The sequence below is a fragment of the Colossoma macropomum genome, unplaced genomic scaffold (genome assembly GCF_904425465.1).
Source record: "Colossoma macropomum unplaced genomic scaffold, Colossoma_macropomum, whole genome shotgun sequence".
NCBI lineage: Eukaryota > Metazoa > Chordata > Actinopteri > Characiformes > Serrasalmidae > Colossoma > Colossoma macropomum.
This window is the reverse complement of record NW_023494785.1, coordinates 21,173,121-21,199,291: the sequence shown is the minus strand read 5'-3', so window position 1 is coordinate 21,199,291 and position 26,171 is coordinate 21,173,121. Positions and strand designations below refer to the sequence as shown.

General features: G+C 40.0%; 1 protein-coding gene across 1 annotated transcript; it reads left to right on the top strand.

Moving 5' to 3' along the window:
- Positions 1-20,459, top strand: si:ch211-1i11.3 (mitogen-activated protein kinase kinase kinase 5). Its single transcript, XM_036586882.1, has 28 exons — positions 1-532; positions 647-786; positions 1,038-1,225; positions 1,473-1,641; positions 2,360-2,466; positions 2,685-2,855; positions 3,820-3,932; positions 4,277-4,436; positions 5,388-5,538; positions 5,841-5,945; positions 6,737-6,786; positions 7,605-7,700; positions 8,260-8,344; positions 8,737-8,870; positions 9,901-10,028; positions 10,284-10,420; positions 10,509-10,614; positions 11,601-11,758; positions 11,940-12,141; positions 12,411-12,573; positions 12,703-12,868; positions 14,225-14,407; positions 15,383-15,488; positions 15,587-15,818; positions 16,155-16,273; positions 17,063-17,151; positions 17,264-17,340; positions 20,052-20,459. Exons 1-28 carry the CDS (start codon positions 202-204, stop codon positions 20,146-20,148), a joined length of 3,963 nt encoding a protein of 1,320 aa, XP_036442775.1. The 5' UTR covers positions 1-201; the 3' UTR covers positions 20,149-20,459.
- Positions 20,460-26,171: the final 5,712 nt, after the last annotated feature.

Here is a 26,171-nt window from a genome sequence, read left to right as displayed (position 1 = left end):
CGCCATAGTTTAAGACAGAAGCTACACAGCAGAACTGCCCTCTCAGCTCCAGGTCATTGACAGAAAGCAAAAAAAAGAGGAGGAGCTTCTGTTTCACCACACTTCCCACAAAAGGCGTTTATTTCGTCCACACTCTCCACAGAGGAAGTGTCTACGCTTCACATTCGCCACGGAGAAAGTTTCTAACCAGTAACGGAAACGATGTACACGACGGAGCGCAGGCGCATGAGCCTGCACGAGGTCAAACGGAAAGACCCCGTGCTAGTTTTGGCTGGAAGTTTATGGCAGGACCCTCTGGCCATCGAGCTGAGCGCAACGAGTAAAAGCTCGGTTTCCCCGCGGAGCCGCAGCCGAGCCCTGTCAGTGGTGTACATCGCCGTGGAGGACGCCTCGGTGACGCAGGCTGAGGAGAGCCTGTCCCTGCGCTGCTTGAGGGAAGCCTGCGCAGACTCACGCGCCCTCCTCCACACACTCCCCTTCGCCTGCTTGGCGCTAGGCACCACGGACGCGCTGGATAGTTTCTACAACGCAGGCAAGTGCAGGCATGCTGGAGCTTTCCGATGCCATTTGGCCCTGTTAAATCTTTTTAAACAGTGGACTATTCAGATATATCCAGCTGTGTTTGTGTTCTGCTTGTGTGTTGCAGATGTTGCCGTTGTTGAGATGAGTGACACTTTTCATCAGCCTTCACTCTTCTACCATCTCGGTGTGAGAGAAAGTTTCAGCATGACAAATAATGTTGTACTGTACTGCAATAAGCAAGAGAATGACCTTCAAGCGCTTAAGGTGGGCGGTCTGGAATTTTCCTCGTACTGTGCAAGACGTTTTTGAGCTGAGTTGTACTTACTGAAAAAGAAATACACAAACATCTCGGAATCCTCAAAGTGCCTGCAGTCTTTGGCATGGGCACATGCTGAAAAGTTGCTAAAATTTCTTGATATAACAGACACAAGATTGGATTCCTATAGGAACAAGCTGCATACTTCATTCTGATCAATATGACTCAGTGATTAATTGATTGATTTATGTCCCATCAGGAGCAGTGTGGAAGCTATACTTTCATCCAATACGTGGTGTCACCTCAAGGAAAAGTGTTTGCTTGTGATGCAAATCTAATGCGGGGTATCAAGGAACTCTTGCAGCCCACCTTTGCCATCGAATCTTTACTGACCCCTTTAGTGGACTGCCTGGTCAAACTGTTGGAGAATGTGCATATTCATGCAAGGTCAGTGGTTGTTCGTGTGCACTCAGTCCTTCGTGTGCTTTTGAGTGACTGGTGCTAAAAAATCTGTGGATGACAATATGTGAACATGGTCTATCCATTTCCGTCCACTGTTCTTTCATTTTAGTAGGAAATTTTTTTAGTTGACCAAAGGTTCCCAACTAAACATTGGACTTAAAACTATAGAGCTTGAAACTAGTTTGCATCATAAATCAAAGCTTTAAATGGAATTCTTCCTCTTCCTCTGCAGTGAGTACTTTCATGAGTCCATCCGGCAGGAGATCCGTATGGCGCGGGAGCATTTCAGTGGGGAGGCCCTAAGTCAGGAGTTAGGTCGCATCCAGAAAAGACTGGACACTGTGGAGCTCCTCAGCCCAGACGTCGTCATGAGTCTCCTGCTGTCCTATCGTGACATCCCAGTGAGGATTTAAAATATGTCTAAGAATAGGGCTGGGCGATATGGCAAAAATATAATATCATGATATTTATCAGGATACTGGACATTTTCATGGTATATGATATGCGTCACAATATTTATTTTCTGAGGTTTGATAAGTTGGAACAGACAAAAAAGAACCCGTAGCACCACATTTAAACAAACAATGTCAGAAACTATGAATGCAATTGTTTTATTCAGTGTTTCACATACTGCACTGCAAGTTCTAATGATATCCACGATACACTCAGAAAAACATATTGTGACATGACATAATGTATCACCATAATGACAAATATTGTGGTATTACCCACTCCGAGCTAACAGTGAGAAGTTCACCCACTACACTGTTAATTTCAGTGCCTCTTTCTTGTGGCCTTTTTCGCAATAATAACTCTTGTTAAGATTCTTGCCACATTGCCGTGTGTCATGTTATGATGTAATGAATGTGTGTTGTATACATATCCTCAATATGGGTTAGACATGGACTTGTTTGTGCATGCTCTTATTTCAGTCTGCTCTCTAGCTGGACCTGTTGCTATGATTCAGGAAAAAAACTGATTCATGAATAGATGTTAAAAAATAATTAAATCATATTCTATTATCTTGTTCTCAAAGAGGCAAACAAATCTGTCACTATGACCTCTGCTTGTAAAACATGTAAATAATTAAATGTAATTTAATCCTTTGCTTCACCACAGGACTACGAGTCCATAATTAATCTGGTGGAAACCCTGAATAACCTGCCTATGTGCATGGTGACAGCACAGCCAAACATCAAATTTCAGTACATATTTGCCCTGAACAGGTAACCTTTCCTGTTGACTGATTAAACAAGCAAGTTACAATCATGGCTAGAATTATGGGCTGCTTTTGTTGCAATACATTGTCTCTTTATGGTCTTTTTGTTGCTTTAGAATATAATGTTGTTTATAAAGCCTAATTCATTTTTATTGTGTTCTCCTAAATGTGGTTATTATAAAAATTGTGATCCTGCATCTTGTCTACTGTGACTAATCTTTCCAGGAGGAATCGACCTGGTGACCGTACAAAAGCCTTATCAGTCATTCTGCCCTTAGTTGAGTCAGGAGAGCAGGTGGCATCAGACGTGTACTGCCTCTGTGGACGCATTTATAAGGACATGTTCTTGAGTTCTGGTTTCTCAGACACACATAGCCGTGACCAGGCCTGCTACTGGTGAGGCACGATACACATACACTCTGTCGCTCTGTCATCTCTATTCATTTGCACAGCACTATTAAATTGTTTCCTCTTACAACATTCATAATGATGTCTTTACGTAACAGCAAAGTTAAGCAACAATGCAAGACTGCATTCTTTAAATTCTATACTTCTATTATTTTCAGCCTTAAAATGTAAGAGTCAAGTGAAGTCATACCAAACATTATGCAGAGTGCTCAAACAAAGAACAATTGTATGGATGATCTAGTGGGTGTGTTGTTTTACAGGCCTAGCAGGCAGGGCCAGTGTCGCTGTCTTTTGCACTTATTGTTTGTATTCCTCTAGAATGAGTCCTTGTTTTGCCTGTAAGATTTGAGCCCCTGTGTATGCTTGAAAGCATAAACTAAAGGTTCTGTTATAGTACTTTTACAGTCCTCAGTAGTAGGCCATTCATTCCTTCTCGTTAGAAAGGAACTTCCCATTTTACTAGGAATTTTGCTTCTGAGGTTCGTAATGTTGAATGGGACCCCTTTTTTGAGGAAGTGAAATGCACCAGCACATGAAAACTGCTTCTAATAAAAGATCTGCAGAACCCTAAAACATTATTAGGAACTGAGTTGGTTGTCAGGAACAGGTGCTTATAACTTTAGGCTGGTTTCCCACACAAGGACTAAGCTTAGTCCTAGACTACAAATTCCTCAACTTAACCAACCATTTTCATACATTGATGTTAAAGTGAGGTGCAGAAGGGTTCACAGTGAGTCTGACGTCAGTCTGTTGATAGCTGTTGCACATGATAAGTAACTGGTCTAATTTGAATAGTATACTGTGCTGGAGCATGAAAAGTTTTTGTTGGACACTGATGAAAAGTCAGGAAGGAGAAGAAAGATTTTTTTTTGTAAAACTTCTTGGTATAAAAGCCTTTTTTACACCCAATTATGCTGGAAGCTGGAATCATCAGCAGAGCCTTTTTTCACAGGTACAGTAAAGCCTTTGAGATGGAGCCTTCACTACACTCGGGTATTAACAATGTGGTCCTCCTCATGGCTGCCGGCCATGAATTTGACACCTCTATTGAGCTGCGCAAGATTGGTATGTTTGTGTCATTCATACCCTGTACATCTATTCTCTGCCCTATATATTTAAGAAAACAATAACAGTTGTGGGTGAGCTGAGTCTGTTCCGCATCATTTGTCCACTAGGTAAGATCTTATTTTTTAGCCTTTTACACTCATTGCCTTCTCTTGCAACTCACAGAGCTTGGACAATATGGCAGATTTTCTATTTTTTTTTGTTAATGCAGGGGTAGTACCATGAATCAATAGCATCAGAGTTCTCAATTGAAACTCTGTAAGCTGTAATTAACCTACTTTATCAATTTTCAGTATAAGCTAACTGACACAGTTTTTATTGTCTTTATTTTTCCTGGGGGCCAGGCGTCACACTCAGTAGTCTGCTTGGCAGGAAAGGCAGCCTGGAGAAGATGCAGAATTACTGGGATGTAGGCTTCTATCTCGGGGCTGGGATTCTGGCCAATGAGCACAAGAAGGTCATAGAGGCCTCTGAGAAACTCTACCGACTGAATGCACCAATGTGGTCAGTGTCCCAAATCATGTCCAATTAATATTTATCATGCACATTTCTGGCACATAAACATATCTATTTGGACATCGGTCCTTACTCATAGTTGCATAGAAACAAGCGCAGACTCAAGTGCCTGAAACGTTAAAACCACTACACTTGTGATTAATGAAACTGTCATATGACAACAAAATAAACATTGATTTGACCTGCAGTTGATGAGTCGACTTAAGTTGGTTGGAGACAAGCCAACATGTGCAAGTCCCTTATTTACATATCATTTGCAAACAGCACACCTTAATTTACCATCATAAACATGTCATTCACAGTAATCATGGCTTATTTGTTGCATCAGTGAGCGAATAAAAGGAAAGGTTAAAGCAGGCTCTAGATTCTCTGCAGGGAAAATTCTTCTGCTCACTTTTTCACATGCAAATGCAGAATGAAGTTCGCAACGTTCGATTCTTACATGTTGACAGTATTCAAAATGAATTAGCTCCCATTTTATTATAAGGATACCCATGATTTTGATCATTTAACCAGGAGTCCAAGACAGTGTAAAAGCATGATCCAAGCCAGCATGCGTGTCTGCTAGCTGACGTAACAGAATTGGTGGTTAGCGTTTTCCTTCAAGTGTGTTAAACGTTGTCCAGTAACATTACGGTAGCGATAGTTTGAAAAAATACGGTGACTGGCTTTATGCGTCTCAGAGGAAGCACGTGTTACCTTTCACCCTCCTAGCCTGGTCGTGTGATGAGACAGAACTAGCTAGTGGGTGAGGAATTGGAAACTAAATTTAGGAGAAAAAAATGTTTAAAACAAAACAAAAAACAGATTACAGTTAGGCATTTACTAAAAATGTACTAAATTTGCTATTTAGTAAAGGAGAGTCATCATACATTTGTTTAGGTTTGTTTGGGTCTCTTTTACTTGGCCTTGATTTGTTCAGTGTGGGATTTATTTTAGGTATCTGAGTTCTGTCATGGAGACATACGTAATGTATAAGCAGTTTGCTAAACCCCTGGAGATGAAGCACCCCAAACAGGAAGAAGTGGACTTCTGGATGGAGTTGTTGGTGCAAGCATGCAAACCTACTGTTTCCACATCCCGCTGCCCTGTAAGTGTGTGTTCTGTTTGCCAGTTTAAGACTTTTAGGATGTTTAGGATGTGAAACTACAGCATCGTTATAGAGTAGTGATCACCTGCACGCTGCAGATCTGTTTTCCTAAAAAAGTTCAGTTGCAACTTTATCCAGCTACGCCTGCTGGGACTCATTTATGTTTATGCAAAGTGTCTTTGCCGAGTGTTTTTTGGAGTTTTAGGTTGCTCTCCGGAAGGAAGGTTGGTGACCACAAGCATAGTGCATTATTGAGTGTTGGGGACTGCAGATAGTAGTTTGAATAACATCTGTGATTGCAGGTCCTGATCCTGGAGCCCACTAAAGTGTTCCAGCCCAGTGTAGTGAGGGTTAATGAGGAGGACGAAAGCCGCACCGTACAGCTGAGACACGTTACTCCACTAAAGGTACACATCAGTGTTCTGCCCTGCTCATGCCTGCTCTGCTGTCTGCACATAGACGCTGGCCAAAGCCCGTGAGCTGTGGTTTCTAGATGAATGGCACTGGTGTGACTGCAGGGCAGTGTTCTAATGCAGTGTTGAATTATTAATGTGGTGCTTATGTATTAAATGAAAGAGAGGTGAGTTTGTCAGAGTCCGTGTGTAATGCTTGTCTGTTCATAGCGGTTACCACAGCCGGGGTCTGGTTTCCTGGCGGTGTAATTTGACGCAACAGTGTGAAGTTTACACACGAGATGCTGTACCAGCACTGTGGGTGAAGAGATTGTTTAACTTGGATATATTTGCATTGGGTCGTACTAAGCTAGGTCACTTCAGTGTTCAGGGGTGGGCGATACAGATATATACAACATCACCATACTTGACATTTTCATGATACACATCACAATATTTCTTTTTTCTTCTGAGGTTTGAAAACACAGATAAGCACCGTTAGACTTTTTTTTTGTTTTTGTTAAAGTTAGCCTAAAAAAATACTGTTATTGAACATTTATAGAATGCAATCGAGCAGCACGTTGTGTCAAAAATATCCTAGCCTTTATCATAGTGTACCATAGTCTATAGTGTTTTAGTGATGGTTTCACTAGATGGATAAAATGTACATGTATGTGTGTTTGTTTGTGTTCATTTATCTATGGTCGTGTTTCAAAATGCATTATAGATCATTTTCAATATATAGATTTTTTTTGTTTTCCGTTATAAGCATTTTGGAATAAAACATTTCGTCTTGTCTCACCTAGAAAGGCCTCCATGAGTGGAACTTTCCTGCTTCAGCGATTCGTGGAGTGAGGTAGGTATAGTTGTGGATCACACTGACCACATCTCTTAAACACTCTCTCTTTGTTCTCTTTCTCTTTTTCTTTCTCTCTCTCTCTCTCTCCCTCTCTCTCTCTCTTCATGACCCTAGAGAAATTTTCTCTACTATATTTGAAGCTTCCTCCTTTGGGACGTGGATTGGGTCATGACTCTATGGCTTCAGCCTTTTCGGCTGCAGGTTGAAGTCACTGTGTACTGTGCACTTTACCCTTGTTTTTGTCCCCATGGTAGGTTTCAGAGCAGTGGGTGACTTGTTTTCCGAGCATATGTTAGCTCCACGAATCACTTGCTGGATTTGGCAGCATGTTATTACAGATCAGACCAGCACTTTAGTAGAATAGGGCTTAGTTACAGCTCTCTTGTTAGTTTGTGCTCGTTCATACCCTGTCTTATTTTATTTCCTTATATCAGTACTTAGAAAAGAAATTTGAATATGTTTCAGTGCAGCATGCCACCACATATAAAGATGGAGCTGATAGAGAAGTGCATCCACAGCACTTTAATGAACAATGGCTTCATAGTCCATCTTAGTTGACCTTTTTTGCCTGTGTTTTTTTTTGTCATTGAAATATTTTATCATATATTTGTATTGCATATATTATCGAATAATGGAAAACCCTTAAAGAAGATTTTGTAGGGTAGAAGTGTGTACAAACTGGCAGAGTGGATGGCTAGGCAATCAAATCAGTGGAAATGTAGATGTCTTATGGTAAAGTAGATAATTGATCATTTTAATCATGTTGCATGTCATGCAGATGTCAGTATTAACATATGTATAATGAACTGTTTCAGTATCTCTAAATTTGATGAGCGGAGCTGCTTCCTGTATGTTCTGTACAACTCAGATGATTTCCAGCTGTGCTTTCCCAGTGACCTGCACTGCAAAGGGTGAGTGCTGCACACTTAGACTTAACACACACTCAGCTAGCCAAAGAAAAGGTGCGGAAATGTGGAAATATTGGTCATTTTTTGTGTGCTATAGCCAAGATCAGTTTCTAAAGTAGGATTAGTTTCTTTTTTTTTTTGTTTTTTTTGGCGCAACTGTACATTGAACAGAATTTCAGCAAGTATTGCTCTTTACAGACTGCTAGTTTTGTGTTGAAATGATGAGAGATTCTCTTTTCTCAGGAACTTTTCTTTGACATGATTTCATTATTCATTAAGCTAAAATTGTGAATGTCAATTATGACGCACTGAAAAAACATTTTTAATTTTAACTTTATTCTTCAGGGATTTAAACAATAGCAAAAAAGAGGAATTGTTGTGAAGGTGAATTTGACTCATGGTTTGCTAGGTAATGGTAAGTTAGTGTGGCTGCACCCATGAATGAATACGAATTTATATTTTGTTGTTGTTCTTGTTTGTTTGTTTGTTTTGTTTTTTTCTTTTCTCCCCACCCCTTGCCCCCACTCACTTTGCTCATGTGAATGCTACACTATGCCCTTAGATTCTGTGAGCTGGTGAACTTTCTGATAGGTCAAGGTGATGCTTCATTAGATGACCCCAGCCCTGTCAGTGGAGGGGTGTTAGAGGTGAGCACATTCTTCATATCCCACATTTCCACATTACTGCATTTTAATCACTTCTTCATCTTGTTGGAGTAATGTGTTCTCATTAACTGGCACTCACAGAAAAGCAACAAACTACAGTTTTATGGGTGGTAAATTTTCTGTTAATGAGTAGGTGAATACATATTGCCAATGTTTAGATCATCCACAGTTCTCATATCCTCTCCTTCTTTTTCAACCTTTGCTATGTTCAGTCCTGCTTAGTCTCTACCTTCTATATCCTGCACCTGACAGTACTGTCAATGCACCCTGGATGGAAGGTCCTTCATGGAATGACCCTTTACCCAACAAGATGTGGAGATCACCACTGCCACTGGGATATATTCTGTAATATGTTTTCTCTCTAATTCTCTTAGTACATGTATGAGAAAGGGGAGAATGGAGAGAAGGTGATGCTTGGGAGAGGAACGTATGGAGTGGTGTACGCTGGGCGAGACCTGAGCAATCAAGTGCGCATTGCCATCAAGGAAATCCCAGAGAAGGACAGCACGTATGGACACATTTAGCTATTTAGCTTTGATTCATTGGCTGGTTTTCTACTAGCACAGTGCTCCCCAGCTCTAGACTTGGAACCCCTTGTGCTTTATTAAAAAAACAACTGTGACAAAAATATAAATTTCTGCTGGCAGGAATATGAGATTTTCCATATCATAGCATCAAGCTAACAACGGGGGCTTTTTTTCCCATACTGGGTTTAATACTATACAGCTTGATTCTACACACAAACTTTTGACAAATGAAGATTGTAACAAATTTTCAGATATTTTTTAGTCACCTGTTAGCCCCTTAGCAGTCTATTTTAGCACAAAGATGATTCTTAATTGGTAGAGCAAATGTCACACTGAACTCTCTTTTCACCAGTTAAGGTGATCTTAACACTGAGATGCTTTTGTTGTAAGTTCCAGACTAACCTTATCACACACGATGACTATCAAGCGCACAAAGGAACATGGCATTGCTAACCATAAACAAAACAACAACTATCTTTCTGTTTTGGCTTTGGTTAGAGTTTATATTCAAAAGAATTTCTATGAAGCAAGCAGATGTTATAACACACCAGTCATATTAGCTTATTATTAGCCCCCTGCTGAGCTGAATTAGGTGTATCAGAGCAGGGACAGCACAAAAGTATGCAGTGCAGGCAGAGCTCTAAGATTGTCCTTGGGGGGAAAACCATAATAATATACCATGCTGAACCATGACTGATCAGTTTATACTCACCAGATGTGCAGAGTTCTTTCCAGTTGTATTTACTCTTTTCTGTTGATCCGGAAAAAGTTTTGACCTTGCTGAACATATTCAGAGTTCCCAAGGGCATTATAGCAGTTGCCCTCAAGATGACTGTTTAAACTTTTTCCACTCAGTGCCTGAGACCTCTCCACAAAATGTTATTTCTGTCAACAAGAATGTCATAAGAACCTTGAAGCATGCAACATGAGTAATTGGTAAGTTCACTTCAGTAGTGTTATTGTGCAAAGTTTTTTGTCTCACACATAGGTCTTTGTCTTGTTGAATGGCAGGTATTCCCAGCCACTCCATGAGGAGATAGCCTTACACAAGAGGCTGAAGCACCGTAACATTGTCCAGTACCTGGGCTCGGTCAGCGAGGGCGGCTTCATTAAAATTTTCATGGAGGAGGTGCCAGGAGGTACATTGCTCCTTCTCTCTCTGACTCTGCCCCATTCATTCAGCTGTACAAACTTTGCTGCTTGGAAGTTTGCTCAATCTTTGATCTTTCATGGCTGGACAGAGTTGTTTTTGGATGGATGCCTTTTATAATACAGGCAATGCTTGTAAAAGTTCACCTGATATGATAGACATACATACATACATACATACATACATACATACACATAACTGTGTCAAAGGAAAATCAAGCCACTCTCCCTTGTTCTCTCCACAGGAAGCCTGTCTTCTCTCTTAAGGTCAAAGTGGGGTCCTCTTAAAGATAATGAACCTACCATTGTCTTCTACACCAAGCAGATCCTGGAAGGACTGAAATACCTCCATGATAATCAGATAGTTCACCGAGATATCAAGGTACAGTCCTATCAGTGCATCCAGCTGTACTCTATCTACATGAGCCTTTTGGTCCAATTTCTTCTTATGGTATTAATTCTCTCACCAGGGTGACAATGTCCTGATTAACACATACAGTGGTGTACTCAAGATATCTGACTTTGGAACATCTAAAAGACTAGCTGGAATCAACCCATGTACAGAGACCTTTACAGGTGAACTTTGCCATTAAATCACTTTATTAGCACTTTCTGTATGTACTTTTCACGCTCACTGATTTTTGTGTGTGCACGTGTCTGATGAGGAGTCAGAGCTATTACCGTTTGTCTTGGACAAACTTGGGCACATTCACACCTCATTTGACATCGATTTGGTTCCATATTTATCAAGCATTTCAAAGTAAGAGCACTGATCTAAGATCAAGTTTCTTCGGTTTATGTAGTTCTGTTCAGTATCATTTAAAAGCTGTAAGCTGACTCCAGATCAGCATTTTTACTGTCAGGAGTTTGATAAATATGGGCCTTGATCTGTCAGGACATGGCAGGCATGTGTAGCCAAATTCAATACGTAGGAACTGTCTGTCTGTCTGTCTGTCTATCTGTCTGTCTGTCTCTCTCTCTCTCTCTCTCTCTCTCTCTCTCTCTCTCTCTCTCTGTCTCTCTGTCTCTCTCTTTCTCTTTCTTTCTCTTTCTCTTTCTCTTTTTTACTCTTTCTCTTTTTCACTCTTTCTCTTTACGTCTTTTGTTTCCTTTTTACATACGCAAAGACACTGGTGCACAAACAAGACAGTGCAAAAGATATCAACAGAAACATTGACATTCAGTGGTGTGTGGTATATGGAGTATTGTGGTACATGTGAAAACATGAACAAGTGCAAAAAAACATTGTACGACATGATTTCAGTGATGCGTGTGTGTGTGTGTGTGTGTGTGTGTGTGTGTGTGTGTGTGTGTGTGTGTGTGGTATATACTTTTGTTGAGAAATCAAGTATGTTCTGTTGCCCATTCTGAGAGGCTGGGGATGAGGTAACACGGAAGGAAGTCTTTACTTTAAACAGTGTATGCTTTCTTTCTGAAGTCTAAACTCTACACTTTCTATAAAGGGATGCTGTATTAAATGACTATTAAGCTTTTTATTTTGTGTGTGCATTATAAACCTCTTAAACTTTCTAAACCACATATTTTATTACCAACGTGTACAGGTACTCTGCAGTACATGGCTCCAGAGATTATAGACCAGGGCCCAAGGGGCTATGGAAAGCCAGCTGATATCTGGTCCCTGGGCTGTACCATTATAGAGATGGCCACAGGGAAACCTCCCTTTCATGAGCTGGGCAGCCCACAGGCCGCTATGTTTAAGGTACTGGAATTAATGCTGTCTCTGTGCTGTTACTAGAATTTAAATTTTGCAGTCCTACAAAAGCAGTTTTCTCATTGGCATGCATACAACATTTTGTTGGAGGTTTACATATTGTAGACATGTTGTGATCCGGTGACAGAAATGATCACCTGAGTATTAAGGCAGCGTACATATATTACAGGTGGGCATGTTTAAGATTCACCCCAGTGTGCCAGAGTCCATGTCAGAGGAGGTCAAAGCCTTCATAATGTGTTGTTTTGAGCCTAACCCGGACAAGAGGGCCACAGCCTCAGAGCTGCTGAAGAATCCCATCCTTAGGGGCAGTCCCAGGAAGAGAGCCAAACAACTGCCAGACTCAGCTGAGAATGAGGCCAGCTCATCCGGTGAGCCAAAAGGCTTTTTAACACTACAGCAAAGTTGACACTGTTTTCTGTATGAGTTAATTAGGCTTCCTTTTGTATGAAGATTTTTATGTTATAGTGTAAGTAACTACATATTGAGGTAATTTAGTTATGATATTGTCTCTCAAATGTCCTTCTTTTACAATTTTCCTTGCTTTATATTTGTGTACAACATGGTAATCTAGAGTATTATCATGGATGATTATGTAAGTATAAGAATAATATGTACTAAGTGTGGTATGTGGTTGTAGGAGAGTACCACAGGAGCTTGTCTGTGCCTTTAGTCACACATGTGGACGACATGGAAACTGATAGGACTGACCTGTCCAGCTCCCTTGATCTAAGGAGATCTATGCTCCATGTTAGACAAATTGAAATCTCAGAGAGCCCTCCCAGCACCAACAGCTTCCTGGCGTGAGTTAAGGAACAACAGCATGTCTTGTCTTCACATATTGACCCTGACCACATTGCACAAATCATCAGTGAATGTAACTGGAGTGGTGTGTCTGTCTGTGTCTGTGTGCTGGTGTGTGGGTGTGCCAGAGTGCCAGATGAGCCTCAGGGGGACTTGTCGAGTCCAGCAGTTTCGGGGGAGAACATGGGCCTGTTCCTGCTAAGGAAGGACAGTGAGAGGAGGAACACACTGCACAAAGTGCTTACTGATTACATCAGCCATGTAGTGGGCAACATTCAGGAGTCACTGCCACAGGTATACAGTGCCAAGATGCAATTATAAAACAGTTCTTGATGAATCTCATTTTTTTTTATTTCTATTTATTTTTATTTCCACAATATGATTTTTTTTGTTACTGTATTTGTCATTAGCAGTAGTCTTTGCTATGGTTTCAGGCTATTTATTTCATATCAAAATACCTTTGTGAAGCTGGCCCCCCATATGATCAGAAATGGAATAAAAATACCACTATTAGTTTGTGCTGGTTTGTGCCATAGGAATCGTCATTTGTGCTGGTACCATTTTTGAGAAATTAAACATTATATTTTATTATGACATCAGTCAGCCCCCCATCAATGTCTAAAACGCACAGAGATGGTCTCATTTGTTCTACTTTCATGCTGGTTTGTGCTATTTTGAATTCTCAAGTTATAAAGCCATGATGTTTACAAAAAAGTGACACCACTCAGCCAGATAACACTGTTGTAATCAGGGACAGCGGCTACTCAGGAGGCAAAAGCGAGTTTCTCAGATCTTTGTCAACTAGTGTCAATTGTGTGGTAAATGATGTCGCTCATGACAAAAACTGTTTATGCAATAACTTAAGAATTAAAACAGCACAAATATTTCCTTTAATGGGACAAATCAGCTCAAACACAGCACAAACGAGCGAGACTATTGGGAGGTGGGCTGAGTGATATCACACGTGAAACCTTGTTGCTTAAAATCTTGAGAATTTAAGTAGCACAGATGTTTATTTTAGCAGCACAAATGCAGCACAAACGAACGAGACCATTTTGGCGCCATTTGGACATTGATTGGGGGGCAGAGTGACATTACTCATTGAAACATAATGGTTTTATAACTTGGGAGTTAAAATTTCTTTTAACAGCACAAACCAGCACAAACAATAGAGACCATTTTTGTGCGTTTTAGACATTGATGGGGGGACTGCGTGACATCACAGGTAATAAAATATAATGTTTAATTTCTCAAAAGCCGTGCTAGCACAAATGATGATTCCTACTGCACAAACCAGCACAAATGCAGCACATATAAATAGTAGTGTTTTTAATTCAATTCTGAGCACATGGGGGTCCAGCTTCACAGAGGTACATGAAATTCGTGACCAGTTTGTGACTGCAAACATGCATGCATCAGTAAAATCTTGCATTTTTCCTTCTCCAAGCCAGCAAAGTTGTCTTAATTTGTAATTTCTCTGGGTGCATGGAAGAATTGCAGAACTCTGATTATGACATTTTGTGAATCGATTCAGAATCTTTCAAGAGAGAGTCACCGTAAAAATCATTGTTTTACTACACAAGAGCTGTTAGCAAGCGTTTGTCTGTTTTGTTCTGTTCTGTTGTTGAATTGTTTCTTCCCATACCACAGACTGAGGAACCAACCATTACCTCAGAGCACATCAAGCAACTGATTGGCTGCCTGCGAGAGAACATCCGCTCCCCAGATAGGAAACAGCTCACCAACAGGCTTCTGAAGCTCCGCTCCAGCCTGCAAACTGATGCAGTGCCTCTCTGTAGCCTGCAGGTGGCACTCTTCAGCTTCCAAGATGCTGTATGTGGTGCTTTTGGTATAATGAGCAGAGTCGACCAGATGCACATACTTGACAGAGTATAGCATAAAATATGCCTTGATGTGATGGAGTATGTGCTCACAGTGCCTCTGAAATTAACATTCAGTTTAGCTGATCATACAAACATGGGACTGCCAACTAATTTAAGATTTTTTGAGAGATGCAAAGTCGAGCTGTGAAGAAGCTTTGGGCTAAAAGTAAAAACTGTTTCCCATCAAAATATTTTCCTGGGGTGTAATTTTACTCAGACAAAGACAACACCATAGCAGTCACTAGATGAACTTCGGGAGGAATTCTGAGAGTTGTATTCCTTCAGCACACGTTCAAGGCCTGTGCTTCTATCTAGAACAAAAGTCTCAAATTTTATCCACAAAGGGCCAGTGCGGCTACAGCATTTCATTTCAAACAAGCAAAAGTACACCTGATTCTACTCATTTAATCAGCTGGTCACCATCTTGGAACAATTGATCATGTGTGTGCCTGTTTTACTGCATGAAAAGCCTGCAAACACACCAGCCATATGCAAATATGATTAGACACCCTTGGTCTACATTGCTATGCTATTGCCATTGTTAAAGTAAGACTCCCAGCAGCTTTTGAGATGCTACCACTAAGACAGTGTTCATACCCGGTATAAACATCAGTCTTGGATCACAGGTGGACTTTGAGACACAAATTTAAACAAATATACGATTTCCATGTAGCTTGAATGTGTCTCCTAAGATTTTATGACTACAGGAAGGCTGCCATGCACATTTACTTGTCAATTTCTAGCTGCATTTGTTGTCAGACATTGCACATTTAGCCTTGTAGTCCAGTTTTGTACACAATACATCTGTTTTTCTCAGTCAGAATGCATCATGAAATCTTTTGTACATCTGGCTCAGTGTCAGCAGAAGATATATTTTGTTTAATTGCTTCATAACTTAATGAGGGTATTGCTATGATGTCTGTAGGTAAAGAAGGTGCTGCGACAGCGGCAGGTAAAGCCTCACTGGATGTTTGCTCTGGATAACCTGCTCAGACAGGCTGTGCAAGATGCTATCACTGTGCTCCTGCCAGGTATACTCTTCCCACAGTCTACATGCTGACTTTGTGGCCAGTCCATCGTTCACTAGCCACTTCCCATCACCCTCACACCCCTTTGTTGTGTTTCCCAGAGCTAAAGCTGCAGCTGCAGTCATCCTTTGAAATGGAGGAGGGCTCTACTGAATCAGAAGAGACCAAAAAGAGTAGTCAGGAACCAGAGTCCCACACTGAACATGAGGGAACATCTCAGGACCCGAAGAAGCATGCAGTGGAGGCCGCCAGTCCCAGTCCATTCAATGGCCTTCTCAGCACCTGCAGCCCTCTTGCCCAAGAATTTAGCCAGTTATGCCAGGAGACTAGGAGGTACCCTGAACCCAGCTTAGTGATTTTTGAATAATTAAATAAATGCTTACTGAAGTTAATTTATGTATAAATATAAATTTTGTTAAGCATGCGCACACATACACGTTAATTACACACACACGTTATGCAGCTAGTGAAGGAACTTGAACATAACCATTAATAATCACCTTTTTAAAGTGTTTAGGGTGTACTTGGGGTGTACGAGTTTGCTAAATCCTATAAGTTAATCTGAACACTCTGAGTATTTCAAGTGCCTCATAAATGACCAGAAGGGGGCTGTGACTGAATACAATGCAAACATCTGAAGGGAGCCTTGCTATGTTTTTACATTTCCAGGTTGCTGGCTCAGCTAAGTGAAAAAGAGAAAGAGTACCAGGAGCTTCTGAGGAACTCTATGCAAAGTAAACAAGAAGAGATAGATGCCTTCAAGGTCAAGACTGCACCTGAGAGCAGTGGTAACTTCTTTTTTTCTCTCTTCTAGGTTGTGTGTCTTTCCTCTCCTACAGTCTTCATTATTTCATTTAGTGGCTGTATTTTGATTTTAAGATAGATTTAGATTTTTGTTATATTACTATGTTAATATCTGAATTATCTATGTGTCAAAGAAAGCTCTTACCTGAGCCTCCTGAAAGGTGAGACGGAGGTGTGGTGCATACACCTTCACTTAGATCACCCTCACTTGCTGATGCATGTCTACAACACTTACCTGTACAGCTGTAGGATTTTGCCATAATAATGATAGTTAGTCAGTCACACCTAGCCCAGGTCCAAGCCAAACCTTTAGGGTTTGTGTTTTATACCCCTAGTATTCAGTCGTTGAAATAGACATGTTTTACTGTTAGGCGTAACCCATGAAAGTAGGATAGTTTTGTTTAATTTGTTATACTGACTCTTCAGCTGTTTAAGGTTTCATCGTCTGCCTGTGAGGACACACATTATCAGTGAGGCTTCTTATAGATAAACATTACATACCTGTATGCATGTTTGATTAGGCTTTGAATGAAAGCTCTGTTAAGACCACCATCCTGTAAGGCAGCACGTTCAAAACATCACCTTTTCCTCCCTCTGTCTTGCTTTGCTATACTGTCATCACTACAAAGTTTTGACTTGATGCTATGGAGAATGGAGATTTTTTTTTATTTGTGTAAGTTTCGAATGAGCTTCTCATCAGACAGAGCAGAGGAAGGCCACACCTATTAGTTCAGACAGTGTCAGCATGTTATGTCATGTCATTATATCCACAGGTAATAAACCTGTGTGCCAGAACACTCAGACGTCGGCCATGGTGCGCTGGCTGAGGGCTGTACCAGTGGATGAGCATACCATAGGCACAGTGAGTGCAGCTCTCTTACATTTCACTCAGCACTGACATACAGAGAGTTTTGCAGGGCTTGCAAACCTCATCATTATTGTGTGAAGGTGAATGCATGTGTCTTGTCCTACAGCTCCTAGCTCACGGGTTCACCTTGGACAGCCTTCTCCATATGGCCTGCAAAGATGATCTAAGATACTGCGGCATCAAGTGAGCATGTATTCATACTGTCAGCCATATTTTGCTTATGAAACAAACAGATATGACCACACACATCAGTTGAATTCTGCATAATTCAGTCACAGATGTACAGCCCAATTTCCAAAAAAAGTTGGTTGCTGTGCAAAAAATGTAAATAAAAACAGAATGTAATGATGTGCAAATCATTTATACCTTATATTTATATATATATATATATATATATATATATATATATATATTTATATATATATATATATATATATATTATAAAACAGTACAAAGACAGCATGTCAAATGTTGAAACTGAGAAATTTCATTGGTTTTTGAAAAATATAAACCCATTTTGAATGTGATGCCAGCATCACGTTTCCAAAAAGTTGTGACGGGGCATCTTTATCGCTGCCTTGCATCACCTCTTTTAACAACAATATTGTTGTGACTTTGAAAGTAATTGTTATCCCATTCTTATTTGATTGTAGGATTTCAGCTGTTCAACAATTTGGGGTCCCCTTGGCCGAATTTTGTGTTTCATAATGTGCCCAATGTTTTCAGTGGGTGAAAGTCTTGACTGCAGGCAGGCCAGTTTAGCACCCGAACTCTTTGACCGCAGAGCCATGCTGTTGTAATAAGTGCTGAATGTAGTTTGGTGTTGTCTTGCTGAAATAAGCAAGACTTTCCCTGAAAAATATGTTGTCTGGAAGGCAGCGTATGTTGCTCCAAAAGCTTTATATATCATTCAGCATTAATGGGCCTTCACAGATATGCAGGTCACCCATGCCATATGCACTAATGCACCCCTGTACCATCACGTATGTTGGCTTTTGAACTGTGCACCAATAACAAGACAGATGGTCCCCCTCCTCTTTAGCTCAGAGGACATGGCATCCATGATTTCAAAAAAGAGCTTCAGATTTTAATTCAGTGCATCACAGGACACTTTTCCACTTCGCCTCAGTCCATCTTAAATGAGCTTTAGCCCAGAAAAGGTGTTGGCATTTCTGGATCCTGTTTCCACTACAGAAACTACAGTGCTGCCAGCCAATATTGGTTTTTTGAATTTGTCCATTGCACATCAAACCTCCCCAAGTTCTCTGAATCTTTTAATGGTGTTATGTCTCATAAATGATGAAATCTTGAAGTTTTCTGCTATTTTATGTTGAGAAACGCTATTCTTGAATTGTTGCACTATTTGCCTGTACAGTCTTTCACAGAGTGGTGAACCCCTCCCCATCTTTACTTTTGAAAGACTCAGCCTCTCTGGGATGCTCTTTTGAAACCCAGTCATGTTACTGACCTGTTGCCAATTAACTTGTGAGATGTTCCACCAGGTTTTTTGAAACATGTTGCTGGCATGAAATTCAAAATGGGCATGTATTTTTCAAAAAACAGTAAAATTTCTCAGTTTCAACATGTGTTTGTACTATGTGTAATTAAATATAAGATTTAAATGATTTTCACTTCATTGCATGCTGTTTTTATTCATATTTCTCACAGCGTCCCAACTTTTTTGGAAACGGTAAAGTAGTTAAAAAAAGTAAATATAAGTAAATTAAAACTGTGTTACTGTGAAATGGTGCATTATAGAGAGACCAACTCTGATTACTTTAGTGGTGGTGATGAGAACTAGAAATTCTGATGCCTGCAATGCAAATATAGTCATTTTATTTGCCTTCCAGAATGACCAGTGAACCTACCCATGTCTTTTGAGTTTTCTAAGTAAAGAGGATAGTAGTAAAATAGTGGTATATCTGACAAAACATTTTTTGGGTACTGTTTTACCCTAAAAAAACTCTTCCATGAATGACTTTTGGACATCTGGTTCATACTGTGAACAGTTCTAACTCTGATAACTTTCTCTAGAATGGTCCGTTTCACGTCAGACCTCTCTGAGTGACCTTTGTTTACCATCATAACTATAGAATTAAAAAAAAATGATATACCAAGTTAAAAAGACATTTTGTCATTCATAGGATAATCTTTGAGCATTATATGCTTGGTAACTAGCCTACTCTTTCATGAACTACATTGCCTGGCAGAAGAATCGTTTATTGCAAATGTTGTTATTATTAGTCATTTAAATAATTTGTTGAACACCAGTGTAATTTATCTTATTGCATTGTAAGATTTCCAGCCAAAAAAATATTTGTATGCATCATTTCTTCTCTAATACTTGGTTTAGCATCCCCTTGCCTTAACACCAGAAGTGTCAACTAAGGATTACACTTGTCACCTTTTTTTTGCTAACTTTGTGCTTCTAGTCTGAGCAGAACACAATATTGAAACTCCCACGTTCCAGGATGACAACAGCAGGGTGTCTGTATGTAATTGGTTCAACAGATATGATGGTACAGTGGGCCACTTTGACTGATTAACAAAAATACCAGAGCTCAATCTGAATTCTCAATGTTGAACAGCAGGTGAAATGCTGAAATAGGCAAACATAAACTCTGAAATGTGCACCCTGTGGAAGAGTGGTGTAATCTTTAGCTGACACGATTGACGCTGTCATTAAGACGAGGGCACACAAAACCAAGTTTTGAAAAAAAAAATGCATGTCACTTTTTGTCCAGAGAGCTTATATCACTGCTTTACAAAAGTACTGGGGGTTGTGGGCTGCAGTGGTTTTATCACAGTTGTTTTTGTGACTCATTGCTTTATTTAGTCACTGTATAAAGAAAAATTATAAACTGATTTTTGCAAGCCGAAAATTGTTTTCACAGAGGTGGGATGGTGTGTCGTATGTGGAGAGCCATCTCAACAAAGAGGACGACTCAGCTGAGTTCAGTGTCAGAAGAGAGTGAAGTAACCATACTGTAACAGCACCTGGACGCAGCGATGGTCATATGAGCTCAGTGAGCTTACAACATTTGTGCCCTTTGTCTGGCACATTTATTTATTTCATTTCATTTGGGATGACAATAAGACCAACCCTGTGACTTTTCTAAGAAGGTAATATTATACATACATACATCATCTAAACCGCTTATCCTTCTGGGTCGCGGTGGGGTGCTGGAGCCTATCCCAGCTGTCATTGGGCGGAAGGCAGGATACACCCTGGACAGGTCGCCAGTCCATCGCAGGGCAGACAGACAGACATACACATTCACACCATCACTCACACCTAGGGGCAATTTACCATGTCCAATTGGCCTGACTGCATGTCTTTGGACTGTGGGAGGAAACCGGAGTACCCGGAGGAAACCCACGCAGACACGGGGAGAACAGGCAAACTCCACACAGAAATGACCCTGGTCGCCCGGCCGGGAATCAAACCCAGGCCATTCTTGCTGTGAGGCGACAGCACTACCCACTGCGCCACCATGCCGCCCTGGTAATATTATAATATAATATAATATAATATAATATCTAACAGTTTCAGTGGTCATTTCAGAAGTTCGTTCATGCTCATGTCATGATGTATGTAGTCTGTAATTGGTATTTGTGTAAAGCTTCAGTCAGGAAATGAAGCAGGCCGGTTTCTGGTTCTGCAAGAGCAGAAGCTTCTCCTAATACCACAAATACAGGACCATTAAAACATGCTACCGGTGTTTGTCCCCCTGTCTGTTTCCTAGAAAAAAAAAAGGTTCGGGTTTGGGAATAAGATATCAAATTTGATTTTAGATTTGAAGAACAGTGTGTTTTTGATTAATTTAACTTTCAGTTGTCAGTAATATAAGCTATTAAAAAATAAATATTTAAATACTGTGTAAAATGTAAATATTTAATAATACTTGTTATTGTTAGTTCTACCTTTTACTTTAAAAATATCACAAAACAGGGAGTGCAAAGTCCTGCTATAAAAAAGGACAGACATAAGTGAACAGTTGAGGTGCTGCATTGCTCTAGAGACACTAACATTATAAATTCATTATGGTCTTTATACAACTTTAATAAGGATATATTTAGTATGCCCACTTGACTGTTTTACTGTTTAAAAAAAAGATAATGAGAAGTTTTTAGTCATCACAAGACAGTCCTCTGTTTGCAAATGCATTTATACTTAAATATATGAATTATTACAAAAGAATGAGCCATTAACAGATTTTAATACTTTAAGTACATTGTCATAAAAATTAACATGTAAATAAAGTCAACAAAATGAATCTGGAGCAAACAGTATTTCAAAGTATTTCAAGCATTCCAAAGAGCTGATGTGCCCTCATTATTGTGATTAGATCTCATTATGCTGTACTGCAGTTCACAAAAACACTCTGGATGGATATGATATTTCTATGAGACACTATTATTATTGCACTGAAAGAAAAGAAGGGAACTATCCTGAAATGCTTAAGGCAGAACACATCAGGTAGAAATGATGTTGTTCTGAAACCCATTCTTAAAACCAAAGAATCAGTTTTACTCTACAATTTCAGTTTCTAGAATACCTGCTTTCATGACATTTTACATGTTTATTGCTAACTCAGTCCTCATTCTGAATATTGTAGCTGGATCTCCAAATATATTGCTCATAGCTGGAGTTATTCTAAACTGTATATTATAAAAGTGACCTGAAAAGGGTTTTAACAACATATGAAACACAGTTTTTTTTTTTGATTAAACAAAAGAATATGATGTTAATAGTCTGAACAACGAAATAAACGTAGTAATTAATTCATTGTGATTTTCACCTGCAGTGTCACCTGATATTCATTGTTATTAATCTGTAGTGTCTTGCTGTAAGAATTTACTATTAAAAATAAAATTTGAAATGTCAAATAAAAGGACTGCAGAATGAAAAATATAAAAATTGTAGTCTTAGAATTCTAAGTGTGTGTGTGTGCGTGTGTGTGTGTGTGTGTGTGTGTGTTAGTTAAAGAGTTCACATGTCTGTATGGAAGAAGTGATGACATCACCATAGCAACAGCTGTTTGTCTCCCTATCCCAGACTGTCTGTCTGATTTCTCTCTCTCTCTCTCTCTCTCTCTCTCTCTCTCTCTCTCGCTCTTTCTCCCCCTCGCTCTTTCTCCCCCCATCTCTTTCTGTCTCTCTCTGATTTTAGTCTTTAGTGTTTTATATCATTATAAATCACTTTGTGGGTTCATATGTAAGATGGCAGCTGAAATTTCCATTAGCTCATTGTAGTACTCAGTCATTCTTACCTCATTTCCTGTTGGGATATGATGTAGTTGTGAGAGTGGGCATGTCCATTCTTGTCTGTTCACTGAAGGAAACAGCAGAGATGTTAAGAGAAGGTCTGTTGCGCTGTTAAGAGACCGCTTCTCCAGCTCCGGGATGATGCACATTACATACGGCTCCTATGCACTTGTTTACCTCTTTCTCTGTGCATTATTGATTTTACTGTGTTTTACCATGAATCTACCAGTGGAGGGCGTGTGGTAACTCATGATAACTATGAGAGGCCACGTTTTTGTAGATACAGCCTGTTGACACTGGCAGTCATTTTGCATAATGTTGTTCTTTTTACTTGTTATTATGTGCACAGTCAGAATGAATGTATCCCCTGTGTGTGCTCATATTCTCTGTATGAATCGAGGTAGGCCAGAAAGCAGGTTGTTTTTAAATCAAAGCTGGCCCATGTCTCCTTGCCTCAGTCCAGTGGGCTAAGGAATGCAGTCTCTGTATCTGCCTGGCCTGCATTCTTGCTGTTCGCTCACTGACTCTGAGCTCTGTTCAGTAGCGTCATCGCTCAGCTGACAGTATGTAGGAAGGTGTTGCAAAACCTCAGGAGAGGGGGGAAGTTTGGGATGGGATAGAGCAGCTCTGTCATGTGACAGAAATGAGACATAATGGTTGTGTACCTGCTGGAATGTGTTCGCTGGGTTTGGCCGCTGAGTCAGCTCTCTGCTTTCAGGCCACCTGCAGAGACGCCCAGTGTAGCAGTCTGTTTGCATGATAAGTTTGGCATGGCATTTTGGTTTGGGCATACTAAGTTATTTCAAAATCTGAGATACAAAAATTGCCTGATTATCTACTGGAACAGATCTATGCTGAAAACAAACCTGTTTCTCTTAGCCTGGAACCTTAGAGATTCCGGTTGTCCGTTCTGTTATCACATAGGCCAGTGTTCTAGGCATTAACAAGAGCAGAGGGTACAGACACTTTCAGAGGATTTAAATCGAGCTTTGCTGATCGTTTATCGTGACCTTAATTCTCTTTTGTTTGTTCAGTAATCCACCGATTGCTTACAATTACCCATGCAGTGCCATGAAAAAGTATTCCTGATTTTCTCTGTTACTGCATATTTGTCACAGTGAATGCTTTTAGATCTTTAAACAAACTGTAGTGTCAGACGAGGAGAACCTTTTCAAACACAAAGCACATTTTTAATTATTAATTAAAATTAATCATTTTCAAGCATGACCTACTCGCTGGAGGCCCTGCCACAGCATCTCTATTGGGTTCAGGTCAGGACTTTGATGAAGCTATTCCAAAATATTAATTTTGTTTTTTTTCTTTCATTCAAGTGTGGATTTGGTTTTCTGTTTTGGATCATTGTCTTGCTGCATAAACCCATTATGTTTCAGCTTCTGCATATGGACAAAGGAGCAGACACTCCTTAGGAATTGTCTGATAAAGAATACAATTCAGAACAGTGTTATCCAAAAAGGTACACTTTAGACTGGCTGTTCATTTTTCCAAATCTGAGACGAGCACTGATGTTTCATTTGTTTATCAGTGTTTTCTGCCTTGCTGCACTTCCATGAATGCCACTTTTGCCCAGACCCTTTCTCATAGTTTGGTCACTGACTTCAGCTGAGACTAGAGAAACAATCAATTCCTTGTATGTTCTCCTGGAACCTTTGGTGACTTCCTGGATGACTTGAAATTTTGGCGGGCCCGCCAGTCCTGGGAAGATTCACCAATGTTTCTAGGGTTATCAATTTGTAGATAATGGGTCTCACTGTGGCTCAGTCATGTCCTAGAAACTTAGAAATGCTTTTGTAACCTTTTCCAGATTGATTTGTTTCAACAGCTTTTTTTTTCCCTCATCTCTTTTGGATTTTCTTTTAATAATGGCACAGTGTGCCTATAAAAACCTAGGTGACTGTGTCACACACGATGGTAAGCTTCAACATTACATTCAGCTAAATCTCATTATCAATTAATTTGGGTTAATTTGTTGCCTAAGAAACTAAAGGGGCAATTACATTTTCACATAGGTTCTCTTAGTCTAATTTTACGTGTTGTTTAAAGATGGTGCGCATATATATATATATATATATATATATATAATATATATATATATATATTTTGTATATGTATATATATATATATATAATCATATAATATAAATAATAAAGAAAATCAAGATGGGGTTAGGCTTTGAAAGATGATGGAGAAACTGGTTGTGGCCTGTTTAAGGGTGTTTTGTTTGTGCTTCTAATGATATATTGGCACATATATATAGTTTCACTTTGGCTGAGATAAAAATGAATCCAAATTGAACACAGTCTTTTTGTTCCCATGCTGTTACAAGTTGATGCCCTATAGGCAACTTGGCACGTGGACAAGTACGTTTCTTCCCATCATCAAACAGATCCTCTCCATCTGGTCAATGCTAACAGAGGTGATCCAATTTACATTGAATTGTCTGAGGGTTTAGATCTCACAGTATGAATTTTCCTTGTGGTTCACTATACTAAGTGAAAGAGTTGAATGCAGGGAAATCGGCAGTCTTAGGGCTTCATTGATTTTGTCTGCCTGAGAAAATGGCAATTTAAGGAGTGTGCACATTTAATAGCTACTAGACCGTTTCTTGCAGTGGAAGTCTGGCACTGGTCCAAATGGGCTTTCCAGTAACAGTGTTGCTAACTGCTGAAGGTGGTAGACCTAATGGATGCTTTGACAGGTAAACAAACATTGTTCTCATCGGCATATTTCTGTTGCACCTTGCCTTTGCGGCACTTCTGCAAGTCCTCTTTCTCCTTGTGTAGGCTGGAGGTATATCTAATCCATTAAGTGAGGAATAATGCGGATTTCTGTGTAAGGGGCTCTGCAGGAAGGGGATTTTCCTCATCTGGGGGTCCAACAGCATGAGGATTAGCCCTTCTCTGATGCATCATAGGCACAGAATGGCCTGTCACAGTGGGTAAGAGAGGCTAGAACTGTTGCCATGATCACACTGAAAATGCTGTGTTTTTATGATTGTGCATGTTCATTTAAATGTCTGATTTCACAAACTGATCACAGTGTCCAGAATATGATGTGTGGTCCTCTAATCCTGCTTTGAACACAGTCTGAAGGGCTTTGGGCATTCATTTTGTGAAAGTGCTGTTTGGTTGACATTAAGATGTTCCTTAAATGATATAGGTGGTAGTTCTGTGAACTGCCATGAATACATATTGTAGTGTTTACTGCTATTAAAGGAGATACAGATTTCGCACAAGTCATGGTGCTTTATTTTCCAGCTGTTGTTGGCCACAGTCACGCTGAACATAAGCAGAGTTTTTCTCTAACAGCTCGGTCTCTGACTCATCTCCCCGCTCTCTGCTCACACCCACATATCAAACACCCCTGGGCTGGTTCCTAGCTCCGTCCTTTACAGAGTTCATAGCAAACTAACCAAGTGCAATAACTGCTAGAGAACACATAACCCAAAACAAACATGTCAAAACATTTCTTGAACATGCTACAATATACTTGCGAATGATGTAGTTGCTGTACCACAGAGCAGGTATTATTTGGGTGGTGGATCATTCTCAGCACTGCACTGATACTGACGTGGTGGTGGTGTGTTAGAGTGTGTTGCGCTGGTATGAGTGGATCAGACACAGCAGTACTGCTGGAGTTTTTAAACAATGTGTCCACTCACTGTCTGCTCTATGAGACACTTCTACCTTGTTAGTCCACCTGCACGGTTTGTGTTGGTCATCCTCTAG